The following is a 22,084-nucleotide window of genomic DNA, read 5'->3' on the forward strand; positions in this document are numbered from 1 at the left end:
TTTTAAACACATAGCCAATAGTGGGATAACCTTGGGAACACCGAGAAGTTCTCCTGGTTTGGTCCAGTTTACGCGCTGTTAGCAGTACGGCCACACGAAAACCAACTGCATGCGGCCTTACAGATGCGTTAAACGTGCTGAAGGCCACAGGATTGAAGATTAAAAGTCCTGCAGTCCTGAATGTAAGTGCAGTGTAGTCTTGTGTAATCTCAGGTCCACCATTCCTGAGATATTTCGTTAATTGCAACCCAACCACCAAAGAACACGAGTATCCACGATATAGAATTCAAATCCGTATAAAAGTAACTGCCTTTACTAGGATTTTGAACCTTAGAACTCTCGACTTCGAAATCAGCTGATTTGCGATGACAAGTTTAACCACTAGACCAGAGGTTCCCAAACTTATTTTTCTCATAGACCACTTTCAAAATTTTGCTGGTTCCGGTGGACCCCCTGCAGCTACATTTCTACCATATTTCCAGTCCACGGAAAATGTGAAGATTAGATCTAACTATGAAAATTTGCGTTACGGGTGAGTTCTATGAACTAACAGCTTCCGAAAAAAAAGTCAGAATTGATTGGTTAATTTTTGATTGACTGTGCTGTGAGTGCATGTCAAAAAAGTAAAGTTGGCCAATCAAAAAAAATGCTTCCATCCAACTTCACACTTCTGATATCTACTCACAGCACAAGAAAGCAATCAATTCTCACTTATTTTATCTAGAAAACTTCCCATTCAGAGTGGTAAAAAGCAAAAGAAAAATAGTATATTTTTTTGTGTTGCATTTATTCAAATATGTAATCATTACACTATTAATTATTATTATTATCATATTGCAATGTAATATAATAAAATTGTCGTAATATAATTAAAATTAAACATTAATAACGTAATGTAACTTCTACAATGACAATCACAAAATAGTTACAATTTTAATGGGAGGGATGTACTTGATGGATTGACAGCAAATTATCAATATTTAGCTTCAGTTTACTTTTATCTTTACTAACATCGTTACTTTACTAACATCTATTCACTTTACTTTTCTTTTCAAAATTCCGGAAACAAATGAGTAACGTTTATCCTTGGCAATCGTATTTATATTAGTGAAGAATTAAACAAGTTCATGCAAGCAAGATTGCTAGCACACACACCACAAGTCGTATTTCGTCCCTTTGCACGTCTGAACAAACGTTGCGGACGGCGGCGGCGGCAGCGGCGGCGCTTTGCAAGTCTCGACACGTTCGTTGTACTGAATATGGAATATGTAAGTTTTTACAAGTAACAGTCGCTGAGCTTCTCAAAACATTATCTGCCTAGATTGATACGCAAAGTCAAGCCAACATTTTGGTTCTTCACTATTGAAACCCGATGAACTTTCGTGGACCCCCGCTTAAGAATTGTGAACCCCCATTTTTTTGTCACGCCAACGTAGACCCCTGTCGAGTCTCCCGTGGACCCCTGGGGGTCCACCTGGACCACTTTGCGAATCAATGCACCAGACCAATCCGGTGGGTTGAACTTGCCTTCTTACATTTCAGAAGATTGTGACCCTACTGTCACGTAAGAGGAGGGGTTTGAACTGTAAAAGTTGAGTTCACTAAGGGAACTAGGAATAAATTTCGTTGTTGCCAACATTTCTTGTGGTGTGTAATCTATTGAATTACCTCGAATATTATGAGACATTTACTCACAATAGATTATTGTGAGATGTAAAAGGTTAGAGGGTCAAAAGACGACCTCCGTTAAAGCCCATCATGGCTGGGAACGGGGGAGGTGTGGCGATCGAAATCGTCAGAAGCACAAGGCGTGTCTTCCCCTACGACGGTTCGGATGTCACGTAAGAGGATACTAAATGCTTATTATTTATTGTTATACGTTATAGTTGATTATAAACCCAATGGCCTACCTACTGTAATAAGTGCCTGATCATAAATCGTAGTTTAAACATAACTAAACTATGTTATCATTTTAAATATGATTTCTTAATATTATTTTTATAATAACGATGTTTGTGAACGTACGTATAACAGCTCTTCAACCCCCCCCCCCCCCAAACGCATTCAACTTACCAACACAGCGACAATCGTGAACTTATAGTGCGGATCCAGTATATATGTATTTGTCTACGTATATATGTAAGCATATACTTATTTACGATGTGTCTGTCGTTCTGCTTTTGATCTTTGAACTAACCTAACCTAATATTTTTAAAATTTGACTCAAATATTTCTGAATATGGGGTATTAATCCCATTATTTTTTTTTCAAAATTCGTTAAGGGGGAGATACCATGATAAACTCAATTCCGATTTTCTTCAGAGGTATTCTAGAGAAAAATTTATTAAAGAAAATTTGTTACCTACAATGCCTATATAAGTTAACCAAATTTATTTTTAAAAAACCAACCTTACCTCTTAAAACTGAATGAAATTTTTTCTTCTTTTGCTCTACCTTCCTTTCGGTTTTAAAAAAATTTCAAAAATTTTTCGAAAGTTAATATTCTTGAAGCTATCACAAGAAATCTCTACTTTTTTTTTTAATTACAAAACCCCAGACCTAAAATGCAAAAAAAAATTTGAAATGAAAAAGCTGTGCAAGGTACTATATGACTTGACCGGTGTAGCCGGAAATTTTACTTCAATACCGCAAACTTTTAAGGTGAAACGTCATTTGATAAAGGTAGTGAAGTCGAACTGAAATTGGGGAAATTTTATTTCAATTATTGATAATTGAATTATTATTTAAATACCGTACTTAGTGTTTCAAATAAAAATCTGTCAAAGATAATGCCGGAAAAGTTAGCAACACTTTGTCGCTGCGAAGATATGACAACATTTCCGAATATCCGTGGTCTGTTTGATCGAGAGGGTACTTTCTTTTCTTTTTTTTTAACGTTGGAGGAGGGAAAATGTGCTACCAGACGCCCAGCAGCCCGTACTGCTGGTTGTGTGGGGTTTACAAACTACGCACGGACCCACTAAAAACCTTCTTCCCCTACATCACGTGGTAATGGTAACACCATAAGGTATGCCATCATCACTACGCGTGTCTTCGGAAAACTCCCGGCATCGTCCTCAGGTGACGGCTTTCAGCGTCCCTCCGGGTCACCCAGCAGCGACGATCCAGTTGGACCTCCGCTGCTGGCCTACCACCATCACCCTTGAACTTATTTCCTGTTCTCAGTTCCATTCTTCTTCTTCCAACTTTTCTAGTTAACACTCATCTAAACCAATTACTACAACGGTTCCAGTCCTTTTCCTAACCGAGCATGTTAACCATAATCTCCTCTGAGTAATTATGACTGTAATGGGTATTCCGACCTGCATCTAAGGCGCCTTAAAAATGTGTGAACAATTTTCACTGATTTTCCGATATTAATATTCAATAACATAAAATTATTTAACTCTTAAATAGCCAAAAACTACTCAACCGTTAAACTGAGAAATTAAATTCGTGGTATGATAATTTCCACATCCTCAAACCGCCATGGAGAGCAACACAAAAATATCAGATAAAAACGTACAGTTATGGCATCATTTTAAAGAACATTAAAAGTCAAAAGGTTTTACGTAAAATATTTCGGGCTATTACAAACAAAGTGGAAGCTATGTAATATTTTTCACTGCTAGTTTCATAAGTACATCCATCAGTATATTTCAAGTACACATACTGGTCTCATACAGAAGAATAGATCGTTCTGAGGTAGGAAAATTTGATAAATTTTTTTTGTGTTTCATTGGTGAGAATTTATTTAAGACTAGTAAACTAGTTTTGAATCTAAATGTGGAATTAAACTAAATGACCGCTGATTTGGTTAAAATTATTCTGGCCCGAAATATTTTTCGTTAAAAATGTTGATAGTTAATTCTCATTAAAATGTCTCACAAACCTCTTCTTTCCTTTTAAAATTTCTGAGGTGCTTCGCATGATGGCTTGGGGTAAGGTGATAACTTACCGAGAATATGATCAAAAAGGAAAATTTGATAAATTTAATTTTTTTTTTGGCGTTCTTAAATAACTATTGAGAAGATATTTAGCAACTGCTGTATTTATTTTTGTTTCTTTACATAAGTAAAGTTAATAAATTTTAAAGAAAGAGATAAAATACTTTTACTTACTAGCACATAAAATTATTGTCAGAAAACACATTTGATTTATTACAGTAAGACGAATTTGAATGAACCGTTTTGATTGACCACTTTGAAACTAAGTTAAGATATCCATGATCTTTATAATAACTATTCATTACCTGATTATTATTAATACTGTACGAATAATCAATGTAGTAGTTTCACACTACTTATGTAATACTTGTATAATTAATATACTTAAATAACACTTATATAATGTCATATTATTTACTTATCCATAATTGTAATATTGCTAATTACACGATCACTTATATAACTTATTGTGATTACAAATCAATAATTATTAATTTATTATTTTTATGTTATTGTTTGTGATAGTTCTCTTTCAATATTATAAAAAAAATCATCTGATTTTTTGACGGGCAGTTATGTTACAGACTCGTTCCTCCTTTTCTTCTTATTAAATATAAATACATAATCTGTCTCGTTCTTCTTATTCATTTGTAAAAGGAAATAAATTTGTTTATATTCAGTAGCCATTTTACCAGCTGATATTTTATATTTATAATCTTTCTAATTATTAATGTATTGTTCAGTCTAGATTTATTTTTCATTATGTCATTATACACGCTCATCAACTCATATATTCATCAATAATGAAATATTCATGTAATATAAAACTTAAAATAAAGACATCATGATCATTACGACATATTAAAAATTATCATGAACTGAACAATGATCTTTATTCATTAGAAATATGAATCAGCGAATTAAGATATAGAATAAATACCCCCAACTGGGTATTACACCAAGGCGGTTAGTTATTCGACCAAGTGTCTAGTTACTTCTTTTGTACAGTACGTACGAAAAGTAGCTTAGACACTTATAATGAACGAGAACAACATCACATAACATTGATTTATCTTACAGTAATTGTCGGAAATGGTCCTCATCAATATTTAGACACATATGCGCGCGTTTGTTTTTGTTCTTGAACACTCATAAGAGTTATATAAGTGATTTCTTGGTGAAATCACGAATAACAGTTTGAAGTACCTGGAGGCTGTAGGGTTTCCTCGGTAAAAATTATATTTACATAACCACAAAGTAAAAATCCGGCGGGCTTGAATCCGGACAACGAGGTGGCTGTAAGCCCTTAGAAACGATTCAATCTGCAAAAACTTACCTAGATGTACGTGCGGTCTTTTTGATTCCAAGCATTATTAATTTGTCCTTTGTTACCTCTCCCATGAACCGGTAAATGATTTACAATAATGAGTTGAATTTATTGTTTTTTCAAGAACGATGGGCTGATTATTCTCCCCAATATTTCAATTCACATCTCAGTCTTGAATACAGTATCATCTCATTCAGTACAGTATTCCTTCTCATCTCATCATGAAAAGGAATACAGTATATAGCATGTGGCAGATCATAACGTGATTTCTGTACGTGCGCAAACCTGGATAAATGCACCATCGGTTTAGAATATACGGTCCAAATATCGTCAGAATTATGTGCTTGAAATTGTTGAAACCATTCACAGCATTAAATTCGATTTCCACTACTTGTAGACAATAACTTTTGAACTGCCTTCACTTTATTTGGGATGAAATTAAGCTTCTGAAAAACTTGTTTGCAGCTACAACACGGATTTCTTTTCTGTTTGTCCAAAGTTCACGTAGACTTTGAGACTACGTTGGATAACAGTTGATATATCTTGCAGTTTTTCTTTACCGAATACTGATGGTCTTATAAGTGGGTCATAGTACTTTACCGATCCAGTCCAAATGTTTTGTTCGATTAGCGCTCTTACATTATGTCGATTAGGAACCGACATATCTGTAAAACTAACGGAGAACTTGTCTTTCACTCTCTGTATGTACTCACCGTGTTTATCGCAAACATATTCAAGGAGAAATATTCACCGTTCTACAGATTGAGCGCGTGCGGAATGACGCGGGTCAATTTTTCAGAGACGACTGACACACAATGAACAACAAAAACCCGACACACCTTCTTGTCTTAAGGTCATATGCTTGGCTGGCTTATGAAAGCACAGTGCAGAATCAATAAATCTTTGCAGAATAAATTACTTACTGTAAAACAATCCTTACACAAAATCTTGTTTATGTAGGTGTACAATTACTTTTAGAACGCAGTGTGCTATTGGAGTTTTATAAAAGTGGCATTTTTTAAATACGAATTTTTATATAATCTAATTACAGTATTTACACATTTTTTGAATTTCTACTTTTATTATCATTATATGAATATATTTTAATGCAGTACCGCTGACGTCTAAAACACGACGTCGGCTTAAAGGCCGGGTATTTTGGTCTTATCCAAAAGATTCACTGCACTGCTAAGACGTCTATGTGAATCCAGTCGCTCTTGATAACCAAGTCTAAATTTCCTAATTTCTTCTTTTACCTTTAGCATATTTAAGAATTCCTATATTTCATTATTTCTAAGGTACTATTTCGAATTAATGATTGATCACAGGACTTTATTAAGGAATCTGTGAAGAATTTCTATATCTAAGTTGCTAGTAGTTATCCAGTTGTTTATTCTATACGTCCAAACGTCTTCAATATCTCTTTGTATATCAGTATTTGCTATCAAAGATGAATGTATTTCTTTTAAGCAATCCTGTTTTCTTAAGCAAATGTTAAGTTCTTTCTTTTTGGTGATGATGTGTTCTCATCCCATTATCTTATCACATAAATGATGCAGTTTATGATATATTACTGTATTTTCGGCTGGTGTTTGTTCATTATTTAAATAATGAACAAATACTAAAACTTAATCTCAATAACACTGGCAACTCGGTTATTGACTCCCAATAACTTTCTATATTTTTGGTTGTACTCGCTCATTATTTTAATAAACAGTAGACTGTTTCTTCGAGGCAATATGAAAGTTACCTGTTATTTTCCTCGGTGATAATTTACCGTTATCATTTAGAAAAAATGAAATATATAAGTTGTAGCTGATAAATGAAATTAAATTCTCCTTAAATAACAAACCTTTTTAAGGTGGGGCAACATTTAAAAAAATTCTTTCAAGAATTTTTCTATGAATTTTTTCCGGTTAAATGTTTATTTACGCTAAAAAGCTTCTAAAAATAAAACTTTTATATAATCCAAACTCCCATTGATATGGCGTACCCTTAAAACTCTTCCTACTCCTTGATTCTATACATTTATTTTTGAAGTTAATAGAATCAATTTCTGTGGTACATTGTATAACTGCAGTTTAAATCCTACCCGACATGTATATCCAAACAAAGAACTGCTCACGCATGTGTATACACACAAACACACATACGTAATTAGAGAATATTTTAACGAATGCGTAAATAGTTCTGGAATCACAAAATTTAAAAATATTGAGAAATTCTAAATTTGGCAAAGGTCAGTTTGCCAAAGTATTTATTGGCAAAAGTATAATATAACAAATGAAAAGAAAACTGACAAAACAATCGTCACTTTGTTCACCATTGGCTGCATTGTAAACGACGCGTCGTTACAAAGTTGGAGAAGGTAACTGTTTCTAGCTATTACTTCTCTACATCAAGTGGTGTACATGTGTCACAACCGTATGAAAAATTGGTACTAACAGCGTAAAGAAACAAATTATTGTATCTCTTTTTCTAGTGAAACAGTAGATTACATACATTTTTTAGTGCATTTTTATGAAATAAATATTTAATAAGAAATAACTTAATGTTGTTTTAATCGCATTTACGTAAAAGTAATATTAATCGTGCATTTATATAATATTTTAAGATAAAAATTTATTTATTTTTATATTTTAGTCATATAACGAGGTTGAACAAGATGAACCGAAATACATAACTTGTTCACATATCTTAGGTCACTACTGTGGATACCGCTTTCAATCAAATGGTAAAAATTTGCTGTCACAATCTTAACTTTTTTAAAGGTATTTCTTAACCCTAGAACAATATTACTCTTTATATGGACGTCATTGATATTGCACATCGCGATGACAAGTATTCTATCGACTTTTTTTTATTATTAATTTAATTATAAATTTTGTTTACTTTTATTTCAGAGTTTATTCTTTATTTATGTTTAATGTTTCTGAAACTGTTTTTATAATCTTGCTTATTTTAGAGGATGTAAATAATTAAATAAATAAAATTTTGATTAAATAACTATTATATTTTAATAAATAACTATTTGATTCAGGTATTCTTTAAGAAGCCGAGGTTACATTAAATTTAAAAAGTAGCTAAATGAGTCAAAATCGGATAAATAATATATTTATAATTTTGAATTCTAAGATCTTCTAATCAAATTGTTTTATTGAGATAACTAAGTTATTAATATTTATACAATATTAATGTGGATACTGCAGAAGTGTTGATAGAAATAATAATAATAAAAAAGTTGTTTCCACTGGCTTAAAAAACTTAGATAAAATTTACTTTAAAATAAAAATCACTGTAATAGAAAGTAGAGAGAAATATAGAAAAATAGTACGAATAAAAATGAAGTAACTTTTAAAGGTTTAAAATTATGTATTTAAGATATTACACTTTGTTACAAGATGGTTAAAATACTAGTATTAAAGCATGATATTGCGAAGCAGATTTATTGCAGCATATCATTGTAAACTGTAGAAAGTCACAAATTGATGAATCTGAATTAATCAAACATATTCTCTCAAATATTATTATATAAGTACAATCCTATTAAAGTTTTCAAATAGTATTTTTCTTCACATAAATATTTACAAGTAACGAATATTTTATTACAACTGTCAAATTTACTTTTTTATTTATTTATTTTTGTTTCGTTTGAATATCTATGGATATCGCATTAAAAAATAATTTGTTTTCACTTTTCTGCAATTATTCTTTGACTACCTCGTCTCTTCTTCCTTTAAGACTTTTTCCCCGTTGATGGGAATTTTTCTTTACCCCCAAAAAACAAGAAAGATGAAAAACTATATTAGCATTTTGCCTTGAGCCTGCTAATGGAAGAAGTATTAGAATTCTTGGGAGGGGTAGAAGGAAAAAGGAGAAGACCATATAAAATAAATGAGAAGAATGGCCAAGGTCTTAGGGTCAACATCCGTGGTAGGCGATTGCGCGTCAACATAAATAACTGTTAAATCACGATAACTGTATGAGATTGAGGTTGTTTGTTTTAATCTACTATGTTTCACCTATTTTCTATTTTCACTTACGCACTTGTTAAAATCAAAAAAGAAAAATTACCTATTAATTGACTAAAAATTAACTTTTTCACGTAATCTATAAATTAAGGCATATTCGTACAATGATTATCCAGTTAAGGACTACCTAAATCAATAATTACTTCACTCTAATTCGATTATTACGTGAATATTAAGAAAAATATGTATGTTCGTTTTTGATTTAGCCAAGCGAGATCCTTTACTTTTTATTAACTCTACCTCTTGGCATTTAATCTGTTTGGTGTTTTATGTGTACTTGTTTCTGTTCGTAACGCAGTTACGGCCAACTATCTAATTTTTATGAAATTTTTTGCAGAAAAACGATGTATACTTAACGATTTTTGGTAAAATCTTATATTTTAATTTAGTTAATAATCTTTACGAGTTTAATTAATTATGTACTTAAAAATGTTGTTGGAAGTAATAGGAATTTACTTAAATAATAATAGGAAGCTAACTTTAAGCTTTATGAAAAATGTTGGAAAAGTTCAACAATATTTCTATCAAATTATTTCTTTTGATTTATCAAAGTTAGTTGTTATGTTTGTTAACTTATACAAGAAGTCGTGAAGATTCATTGAAAAGTCATGATTTATTAAAATATGAAAAAAAATTAGGCACAAATTTATGTAATGAAATTAAAAATTAGGTAATATCAGTGCGACTAAGCTGAGACGGACAGATATCGAAAAGATAATCGATATTATTATTATTATTAATAATAATTCAGATTATTTTATAATTGCGATGTTATTTCGATTATAAGTTATAAATGAAAAAATGGAGGGTTTTGCAGATTCTTGTTGTTTCCTGATCCTCTATTTAAAAAAAAAAAATAAATAAATAAAATGGTTTAGAGGTAAAAAATCAATTGGAAAATTCCAGGAGGATATGTATATACGTACGTACAGTTCGTAAGATGAAAATATAAAAGCTTGCTTGCACGACGCAGACAGTCGCTGTGCGTATTATTACATTTTGTAACATCTTGTAACATTAGACTTCTTCAGAAACCGAGTATTCTGCAATACAGTGTGTTTAACTATTTTCATAAATTGCAAAATTCTTTCCAAAATTACAATTTATAATCATTTTGTTTAATTTCAGACAATAATTTCTTTAAAAATATTTAGTGTACATATTATTATTACTTACCGTACACAGTACGAATAGTTTATAACTACATTAATAGATTATTTTTGCACTCCCTCCATCAAGTGATTCATAAAATGAATGACCCCTTTATACGAATAAAAGTTATCGAAATATATTATTTGAGGAATATTATATGCACTTGTAACGGGTTTTATTACTGATAATATTTAGAGTTATAAATATCCTCATTAAATAATAGGCCTAAACCCTACAAAATAATTTATTAATATAATTAAGTTAGCGGACGGAGGGTAGGAGGTTAGCGGGCGGTGAGTAGATGGATGCTGGATGGATTAAATCCAGGGCTGGTTAAAACCCTGAACCAATTTTAGATAATATTTATTGTACTCGTTGTTTATGAAGAGAATAAAAAGCTCTGTAGTCAAGTTCGTGAAATAATTTAATAATGTATACGATTTTATGAAGAAAGAAGCTATAAAGTTTGAAAATTAGAAAATGGGGTTCATTCCAAACGCGATGTTAACTTGGAAAAAGAGTACAAAAAGCTGTGACTATCGCGACATCCTGACCCCGAAGGGGAAGTCACCCACCTTATGACGGATCCAATCGCCACACCATCCCCTTCTAACCCTTAGGGGCTTTACCGGAGGTCATTTTCAGTACCTCGGCAAAAGGCATCTCTCAGCCTTGTTCTTGCCTCAGTCAGGACGCCACCGATGCGAATACTTCATGTAATATTCCCATCGGTGCACTACTAGGGAATAAATTCTTTAAAACAAAACACATACGTATTTGTCGTCGTGTCTTTAAGAAGACTGAGTGACATGAAGGAACTGAAATTAAGGCAACTGCTTACCCGATAGGTTAGAAGTTGAGTTCAACACGCAATAAAGAAATAAACACGCACAAGAAATAAAAATAAACTTAAAAATAAACCTAAATAAACAAAACTACAAAAACTTAAAAACCTTATAACACAAGAACAACAAACCAAAAAACAGGAAAGACGAGGCGGAACCCTAAATTCTCCCGGCAATCCGTTCTCTTGCCAGGTACAGAAGAAATTTTCAACGATTACTCATTCGGCTCGGTTTTTCAAATTCTCACAGAGATCTAATATCGAGCCGACCAATAGTCTTCGTGCGCATAAATTCGTATTTTGAGCATTCGTAAATTACACGGTATGTCATCTAGTTGTCCACAATCTTGACACACACCTGAATCCACTGGACCAAATTGCTGGAATCTTCCTCAGAAAGCGCCATGACTAGAAAGAAATTGCGTCACATACTTGTTGCGGTGAACCCAAGGGGCGCCCTGCAAACCAACAACGTCTGGGAAGAGATCATGCGTAACCCTCCCCCCCCGTACATCATCCCATCTGGGCTACCATAAAGCATTTCCATGTCGTTCTACCTCGCGAATTTTTTCTGAAATTAATTCACCTGACTTCTTTTGTCAGCAGTCCTCTAAAGTTCTCATGCCTTGTTAGTACAACCTACAATTTTCACTGAGCAAGATGTCCCCCCTCACCATTCATTGAACTCACAACTGATTCATGTATCAGCCGCTCATTCTCTGACCTCCTCGGGTATTTTTACGCTTGTTGTGGCGCTCGATTTCACCTTCCTGTGAGATCCTTAATCGCTTTTCTTTTTTCTTCTCAGTCGTTTGTTTCTTATTTTCTTCGCTCTTCATACAAGCTCTTATTATCTCGCTGTGTGATCCCGTTTAGAAAATATTATTTTCTTCTTTTTTTTTAACGCGACAGTATCAACAGCAGTTTCATAAATTATGCATCTGAATAATTAATTCCTGATCTTCCTTCCCAATCAGTGGTTGTTAATAATGTGCATACAAATATTCTGTTTGCATAACGTGCGTACGAATAAAACAATATTCTGTTTAATAAAGCAATGTTACAACTACAATGGTTTGACATATAAAATCACTTATAAATTCAAAAATAAAATACCATTAGTTGAACTATTAAAAGAACACGGAAATCAGATTCTGCAACTTACATCTTACCATACCGATTTAAATCCGTTCCAGATGGTATGATCGGCTCTGAAAAGATATGTTGCTAGTAATAACACAACATTTTTAATGTCAGATATTAAAAAATTACCTGAGGAAACAATGAAAGAAATGAGTAAGGATGATTGGAGACCATATTCCAAACATATGTAAAAAGCTGTAAATTAGTTGAAAAGTGACTTTTCCGATGAACACAGATAAGATGGTAAACTTGCACAGGAACTGAGCATATAATGCAAATTTCAAGTAAGTGTTAATAATAATAGTAGCATAATCAACAATGAAAACAATCGTACAAAAAAAGAATTTAAAAATTCTAAATAATAAAAATTTCTAATTTTTTTATAAAAATGAATATACAATAATAATCGCACATCTAATATAGTGTAATTACGGATACAGTGTAACCACATTCAAACAGTACTTAAAATTTTTTTTAGTTTAAAAATACACCTAAATTAAAACTCTTGTTTTGTAATCTTTATTTATTAAATTGCTTACTTAATAATGAGTTTATAACGAATAAACCATGAAAACGGTAGTAAATTAAACGTTCATAAATAAAACAAAAATGATTACAGATGGGTAGAAATGTTTTCAGGTTTGGTAGTACTGCAGTCTCGACCTTCTCCAACAAAGCTTTTATATCATTGCACGCTCTATATGTAGCATGTATGTAGAGTTGAGCTATTTTTTGCTTGATACTTTCAGACTAGGTTGATTGATTCGGATAAAATCTGGCAGGATAATTTCCTTATTTCGGGCATTGATGCCATTCAAATTTGTCCAAAACCAGTCAAGGGAGACTGGTCACATCGTATGTACATTTTTACATACGTACATACATACATACATGTACATATGTACTTACGTACATCTCAAAAAATGTTCATCTTATGTACCTGAGATAAGGTACTTTCTAATGGTATTTGATCTTATTCAAACTGCATAAAAGAACGGGATTTTTCTTTTTTATTGTTTCTGGTTTCAAACTCACTTTCTTTACTAATTGCACGATTCTATTATATTAGAATGTCACTTCGGTGATGAATTCGTACGATTACATTTACCCGTGAGTAAACTGATGAAAAAAATTTTGCTTTTTCCATTAGTTATCGTTTTGCTTTTTTTTTTAGACGGGATGAACTGATTTTCATGAAGTTTTGTACTATGACTTCTGATTTCATTTTGTTACGATGCCGTGTAATTTTCGTCACAATTAGTAGTGGAGATAAGTCATCGTGGAGATATTGTGATCATGGGTCCTGTATCTCAAGCTTTTACAGAGAAGAATAGTTTTTTTTATTTTATTCATTACTTTAATAATTACATACTTTAATGTTCCAATTAGTTTTCTTCCTAAATAGTAACCTGTCAAGGTAAAACCTACAGTAGCCAGAGATTCATAACTTTAAAAATTCTTTCATCGTTATATTATTAATTTAAATAATAATGCAGGTTTTGCTGCATTAGGGTGCCGACAACATTCTTACTCCTATTCATTTTAAAATTTTAAAAATTGCTGAAATTTGAATTTTCTTAAATATAGATAAAGATAGATCTAAATAAGAAATATATAAATGCATTTCTATAGATTTAATTTGAAAAGTACATTTTTATACCGTAAATGAAAGTTATTAAGGAATTCACTGAATTATCATTTATAAACCGGAATATGTTTATTGATTTTTCTTTGTGTTCTCTTCAAAATACATCGTTAAAAATTACAATTCCTTTTATTATTACAAATCATAAACAATTTTTAAGGGTTTTCAAAGAGAAAAAATCTGATTTTTCTTGCCCTACCTGTTATAACTTTCAAATTAATTATTTAAATTATTATTTAGGTTAACAAGTTTTAAATTCATAATTTATCAATAAAATAAATTTTTGATGTGGTAGAATTATTTAACGTAAAAATAATACTTTTCTTATGATTGAAATATAATGCTATTAAGTAAACTAAAATTTAAATGAAATAAAGATAACTTGATATTATTTTTTGAAAAAATTTCCTTCATGAAAACACAGTAAACGAATATGTATTTTATTTTTTTATTTATTATTTTTTTTTTTTTTTTTAGATGGCATTATGAATGTAGAGAACAATGGAGTTCACCATCATACAGTCAAGCCTACACAGTATTTGTATTCTCTTTTACATTTGGTGTTCCACTTTTGGGTCTTGCATATACGTATTCAGCAATAGCATGGAGAATGTGGCGAAGAGCATCGCCTGGTAATCCTGACCCGGATCGAGATTTAGTACAACTTAGAGCAAAAAAGAAGGTAATATACTCATACGTTCTAAAACCGTATAATTCTTCTTTATGTTATTTTATTATAGTTTTCCTTATTAAGAAATATAACTTTTCTAAAAGCACTAACGTTTTACTTCTGAAAATAATAATATATTGCTCTACAGTAATAAATAATTTAGCCAAAGTTGAAAAATATATATTATAAATAATCGATTTTCAATAAACAAATGATTTATTTCATTTATAGAATGTCTCCATTTGTATTATAAATAAAAATTAAATTAAATTAAAAACTAAATTTATTTCCTTTGTTTAAATATATACCATGATATATCGCATGTGGAAAAAGTAATACTTGCAAACGTATGGTTGCAATGCGCAGGTACCAGTCCTTAAATTAAAAAAAAATTTAAATTAAAATATATAATGAAACAAATGGAAGTAAAATCTGTTATAAAGATAAAAAAAAAGTTGTAAAAGATTTTTACAAATAAAGAAAAATTATATAATTTGATCTTATAAGTAACGAATAAACTTGTTATAAAGATCTTATCAATACAGCTTAAAGATGATTTCGAATCGCATAGGATAATTTTAATGAATTAAAAACAGTATGTAAAACCAAATACAAGTAACCAGTTCTAAAAGGGTAAATAAAACAGAGGAAAACACAAAAAAAAAATTCAGACAATTTTCTTGATCCGTAGACCCTCGGGTGGGTCATCTTGCTTTATTCAATATCGATTAATACATAATGAAAAATTTTACTCATAATTTCAAACCAAACAATGTAGAAATACAAATGTATTACAGAAAGTAATGTAAGTCATAATTCAACTACAATTCGACAAATATATATATTTATTTATTTATATATACAGTAATTATCGTTTTTAGTGACATCCAAGGGACCAACATTTTTAGATCATTATAACCGATAGGTTATTCAGGTCACAATAACCGATGTTTAGGTAGCTTATTGGTACTACTTTAATATGCCATCTCAACGGGTATTGTAATACAGTATTGTTTTATTTTGCAATAAAACAATATAAAAAAAACAAAAATACAAATACATTACAGTAAAATAAGATAGAGAAAAATTGTAAAAATGTTTTTCGTGTTCTAATACAGATTTTGAAGGTCCTTTCTAAATGAAAACAAACACTCTTTGTTTCTTCATTAGCAAGTTTTGTAAAAGTGAGAAACCGGAAACGATTTTCATTGCCGCTTTGGAAGATTTGGCGAGTTGATGTCTTCATCATTGTCGCTATCGTTACCTTCATTACCATTACCTACGTCCGCATCTATTTCTGCTATTGCTGAAGCCACATCATCGTCTGTTACAGTTAGATGCGTTCTAAATCTTTGTCAACTTCTTGATAATCTTCAAACAATGCAAACAATAACGATTGGTTTTGCAGACTATTGCCCCGTTCCGCTAAAGATTCTTCTTCACAAGCAACGTCAGTAACTTCGCTAACCTGTGGTAAAAATCTTGCATGTCGAAAGCAGTTTTTTACAGTCATTAGAAACACCTCATTCCGTGATCTTTCTAACATAATTATAGCATTCAGAATAGTTACTTGTATTTCCTTTTTATGATTTAAATCCTGTATCATTTGTAAAATTAGGTGTTTTTTGTATGGACATTTACCGATTTGATCACGCCCTGATCTAAGACTGCTGTTGTTTTTGATGGTAAGAACACTAACTTTATACACGATAAATTTTCGACGTGTGGATGAACTGTATAGTTGTCAATGAGCAGCAGTGTTTTATCATTTTCAATATTTAATATTGAAAATGAAGTTACATTTTCGTAATTAAGACGTAATATATCACTTGTCATCCGTGAGTTCTTATTACTTACCTACATAACAGGAAGCGATTTCAAATTTTCAACATATCGGGGTTTAGTATTTATTCCCTATAACCAGAATTTTTTTTATATCAGTTCCAGTTATATTTGTAGCATTTGTTACTGTTAGTCTTTCTTTTGATAATTTTCCACCCGAACTCGTTTCGCCTTTAAACCGAAGGTTTCTTTCTGCCGCCAGTTTAAAAAAAAGACCGGATTCATCAGCATTATAGGTTTTTGTCCGAATAGCCCTCTTTTAATTTTGGCCAAATGATTTCTGGCCATTTTTCTGACACCAGTTGGAACTGCTGTGACCTCGTTACTTATTCTCCCCGACACAATATCGAGACGCTGATGGAACCGTTGTATCCAAGCTGAAGTTATTTTACCTGGTTTAACGAATTTTTCAGAAAAATTTTTCGCCTTAGCTTACAATATAGAGCCACTAATAGGAATATTACTAGCCCACTGGTATTTAAACCTTTTTAACAGTGCTTAGTCTACATAATTATGTTGACTAGGCCGTAATTTTTTTGATTTCATAGAATTTATTTCAAAATTTTCGTAATTTTTTTACAGTTCTTCCACATTACCGATATTGTGAAATGACCTACGCCTAATTCTTGGACAGTATCCTTATTAGTTCGCCATTATATAACCGCCAGATAATATGCGCCTTTTCCGCTATTGTGAATGTTTTTTACGAAGTCTTAATCAAATCACTATTGAATGAATTACATTGTTGAATGACAGGTAAAATAAAATACTGTACCCGCACGATATTATGCGCTCACAGCAAAAGAATGTGTGACTGTTTCAGTTTACAATAATCTGGTACAGGTAGAAGATAAAAAAAAGCAAGAACTATATTACATATGTAAGAAAACAGGAAATTTTGACTAATTTTAACAAAGTATTTCTGTAGCTACAATATAGATATACTACTTTACTGATGAGTCACTTGCGTCCGTCATTACAAGCGATAAAATGTTGCATTGCAGTAGGAAAAATAAGTCATAATAACCGATGTGTATAAGTCGTACTAACGATGGCATTATAAATAATTTACATACTATATATATGCATTAACCAAACCATCCAAGAGACAAGTTTTTTGGCCACTTTATCCGATATATCATATCCGATGTTTACTGGTCTTATGTTTACTAAACGATAATTACTGTATTACACACTTAATGGCATGTCTAATCATAACAGCAGAAATATAAACCGTTACCGAAAAAAAAAAATAGAAAAAAAAATAATAGCAGTTTATTAAACAGTATAATTACAGGAAGAAAAAATTGCGAGCAAAGGCATTGTGTGACTAATACGGCTTGTTTGGCCTTGACAGATTTTTATTTCAAAAAAGCGATAGAATTTTTGAATGTAAATGACTTAATTATACAATATTTAGATCATAATCTTGGAAAAGTTAAAATTTTTCAGTAAGAAAATATGAGTACGAATTAACACCTTTGACCAAATTACGGTTTTACCTTAAAATTATTCAATATTAAAAGTAAAACTCATAAAAAAGTTGACCTCCTTTACCAAACGAAGTTTTTATCATCAAAATTATACTGCATTTAGAGCTAGCTAATAAAAAATCACAATATTTAATAAAAAATATTTTAATCATACTTGTTCCTTTTGTTCTACATCTTTCTCGTATAACGTTTTTGTTTTTAATAACAGCCATATTTGAAACACAAATAGACCATCAGAAATTATGAAAATTATAAAAAAATCCTGTCGGGACCCATGGAACTCCTTCCCTAACCTTTTTTAAAGAAATTTCCTATAATGTCTATATTAATATCGTATTAATGCAGATACAATGAGATTTTCAGTTTTGAAAATTAAAGTTTAAAACAGAATTGATATTTTAAATACAGTACTATTTCAAGTACTCATTTATCTCGTACAGGACTTATTGATGCAATTAATTACTTCAGTCAGTAGGCCCGATTTGGCGAGTGTCATTCAACCAAGCAAAAAAAAATTAATCGAATTAGCATCTTGAAGATTGTTTTCTTGATTTGTTCCTATTATTTTTTTTTTTCCTTTTTGTAATGACTCGTCATTGTTATAGATAAGTAACATTCTGGGATTAATTATTCATAGTAAACCGGTATATCTTCAAAATTCTTTAATACAATTTACAAGCACCATAGTTTTCAGTCAGCAAGTTCTTAGGGTAATAAACAAAATATATATATGTTTTAAGAATGTTTGACTTAGTGACAGCAAGTAAAGCAAAATAATACCCTTTCCCGTCAACGGCGGATGAGACATAATGCCGGTTAACTACGATTAAATTCCCAATAATCTAGACTCTATAGTTATTACGAAGGCAGTGCTTGGTAAACGTTAAATAATACAAGATTGAAAAATGATTGGTAGGATTTAAACAAAATTATGATAGTTATTTTTGTACAAATTGCTCCGGAATATTTATCGAAATTAGGATATCAAAATAAACGATGACGTTAATGTAGACAAATGTTCTCGGTTTACTTTCCCTCATTTCATCATTTTAAGTTTTTTAATAAAAATGTTTATCATGAAAACGGATTGAAATAGTTTAATAAAATCTGCTGCACATGCATCAAAAAACATCTACAAAATAAATAAATATGAAGATTTTATTTTTGAAAATAATAGCTCCGTAAATATTAGTTTTATGTAATTATATTTTCATTAGATATAATGTCTTGCCTTTTATTGTGAACAAACCGATACTTCATTTGTTCAAATAGGTTGGCTGAAATTGTTGATATCGCAAAAATGATGCGATCCCAACAATTTTGTTGTTGTTTCACTCACTAATAATAATTATCATTACTGTTAATTCAAATAATGCCACCAAATTTCATTGTAATTTTTCAAGCCGTTCTTAAAATTTCATTTCTACTGGGGGAAAAAAAATGGCTGAAAGAGAAATTGAAGGAGATAGGATATTTGTGGTCTACTCACATCAAACATAATGTCATCAGTAAACATTATGAAAACAGACGACCTAAAAATGGAAAAATTAATTCAGAAAGACTTTTCCATATTTCATTTTATTTTAAGTGATATCTACCAGTAAAAATGTTTTTATAACCCATGTCGAGTTATATATGACAGAAACAAGTAAAATTTTTTATTAAAATTTAATTAAACTCTCCTGCACAGCTCACGGGAAGAACAGAACAGTGGATTCAATTTAATTACAATTTACATCAGTAAATGTGATAATTTTCTACATGAAGAGAGAAGTGAAAGCTATACCGCGTAAATTTTAATAAAAGAAACTACCAGACGATCCTTCTTTTACCAAAATAAAATACTTTTTTCACTTTACTGAAGATTAGTTATTATGAGCAAAATGAATATTTCACAATAAATCAAACTGATCTCTAAAAAGGATTTTTTTTTATAAAATCCAATTAATATAGATAAATTTAAAAAAGATCAACCACTGCACATTTAGCTAACTTTACTCAAAGATTTTCTAAAAATAGCGATTACGTTTAAGGAAGAAATTTTTAAGAAATTAACACTATTTTTACTTCCTTGTACGTCGTACAGGGAAGTAAAAATTATGTAATCACTTAAAATAAATTACATAAAAACTATGTAATTACTGTCTTGTGCGAGTACAAGGAAGTACTGTAATCGCGAAAAATTTTTTGTTTTCAGATTTCAACGGAAATATCCATTCTGACCATTCCTGAATCCATTTTGACTAGTTTCGGCGTGACGTCTGTACGTACGTACGGATGTATCTTGCATAACTCAAAAACGATTAGCCGTAGAATGTTGAAATTTTCGGTTTATGACTGTTTTAATATCTAGTTGTGCACCCCCACCCCCCTTGAAATGCGATCGACTTCACCAAATATGTCAAAAAAAGCCCAAAATCCAAAACAATTTGAATTTTGGACTGTTTCTTAACTACAGTAATAAGTCCTCATTTCAACGATATATCATAAAGGATACTTAATTTCATTGGTTCCAGAGTTGCAGCCAAATAAAATTTTGATTAATGGAATATTTGTATCTTAGAAGAAAAATATTTGTATCTTAGAACCCATCGATTCGAATCCGACTTCATTTCCTTTTTTTTACAATAAATAATAATTCAATAATAACAATAAATAAAAAATATTAAAAAATCAGAAGTTATCAGTGAAATAAAATTTTATGTATTTTTAAAAATGTATATATGTAATTTAATAGGCGTTCAAGGAAGTCAAGTGGCGGCTACATCAGATTTTTCAATAAAACTATAATCTAATTTCTAAATTGCACTAACATTTTTTTGGAAAGAATAACATAGAAAACACCACTAAATTTTATTATTAATTTAAAATAACGTACATTCTTAAGATATCTCCCGATGTGGAAAACGTTATATTTTCTGTTTAAGGGAAAAGTATAATTCCCGGTCAGAAAGAAGTTTTAGGTTAAAAAAACGTTTTGTTTGTCTACAGCCAATATCAGCAGATTCCTTTACTTTGTTTTTAGAGTTTTATTGATTGATTTATTAATGATTTAATAAAATTATCTTTTATTTAACAGAATTAAACTCTGAATACAATAAAAAGTACATATTGCTGCATACAAAGAAATTATGTTTACATAAGATGTATGTTCGGAAAGTAAATATCTTTTGCGTACATGAAAAAGCTCTACGATCATCGTTCCATGTATCTACCCTATATTCCTTATTTATTAGTTCTTCAGTGACATTATAACGCGTTTAAAATGTTTAAGAATATCGATGGACTCACCGATTATGAAGCACGATTCTTAAATGCAAGAAATGTGAACCTTAATGTCATTAACATTATTCTGTTTCCGGATTTCTAGAAAAGTTTATTTTTATGTAGATAATCCATGAGAGTTCATCGAGTAGCACAAATATGTGACAATATTTTAAAATGATTAAGTATTTACACTATCGCTTTCACAAAGTAATGAAACTTTTAAGGGTACCTTTTGAATTTAATTAGCAACATCTTTTTCCAGTAGATTCAGAACAATACTGAAAAAGGGTTACTAATTAGTTCCGGAAGGTCTTTTGAAGAATATGTTCCATTAATTTGAAAGCGTATCATTAATATTTACTAAGTTTGGTATTTAAGGGATTAGATTAAAAAAGTTTTCCTTTTAGGTTTTATTAGGTTTCCTTTTTTTCCTTTCTCACCACTAAGGAAGGGAATACAATGAGTATAGTACTCATCGTATTAAAAGAAGACATAACACTAAGCGGGTTAAATATGATTAAAGTCGTATTCTGTAATCCCAAACCTTTATCTTATCTTGAAATTACGAAAAGATGAAACTTGACAGATTCTATAAAAACACCTTTTGTCGTATTCCTTTAAATAACATTTAAAAGAGTAAAACTAACTCAAAACTAATAAAAATCAAACTGGACTCTGAATTTCTATTTACGTTAAGATAAAAATGAGGTAATGCTAACATTT

The 22,084-nt window shown here is 30.8% G+C and overlaps 1 protein-coding gene across 1 annotated transcript in view; it reads left to right on the forward strand.

Moving 5' to 3' along the window:
• Positions 1 to 22,084, forward strand: part of LOC142321113 (RYamide receptor-like) — a 227,312-nt gene that overhangs the window by 181,606 nt on the left and 23,622 nt on the right. Inside the window, exon 6 of the mRNA XM_075359105.1 lies at positions 14,567 to 14,771. Coding sequence (XP_075215220.1) covers positions 14,567 to 14,771 — 205 coding nt within the window. The remainder of the gene's footprint in view (positions 1 to 14,566; positions 14,772 to 22,084) is intronic.

Source organism: Lycorma delicatula, chromosome 3, assembly GCF_047948215.1.
Source record: "Lycorma delicatula isolate Av1 chromosome 3, ASM4794821v1, whole genome shotgun sequence".
NCBI lineage: Eukaryota > Metazoa > Arthropoda > Insecta > Hemiptera > Fulgoridae > Lycorma > Lycorma delicatula.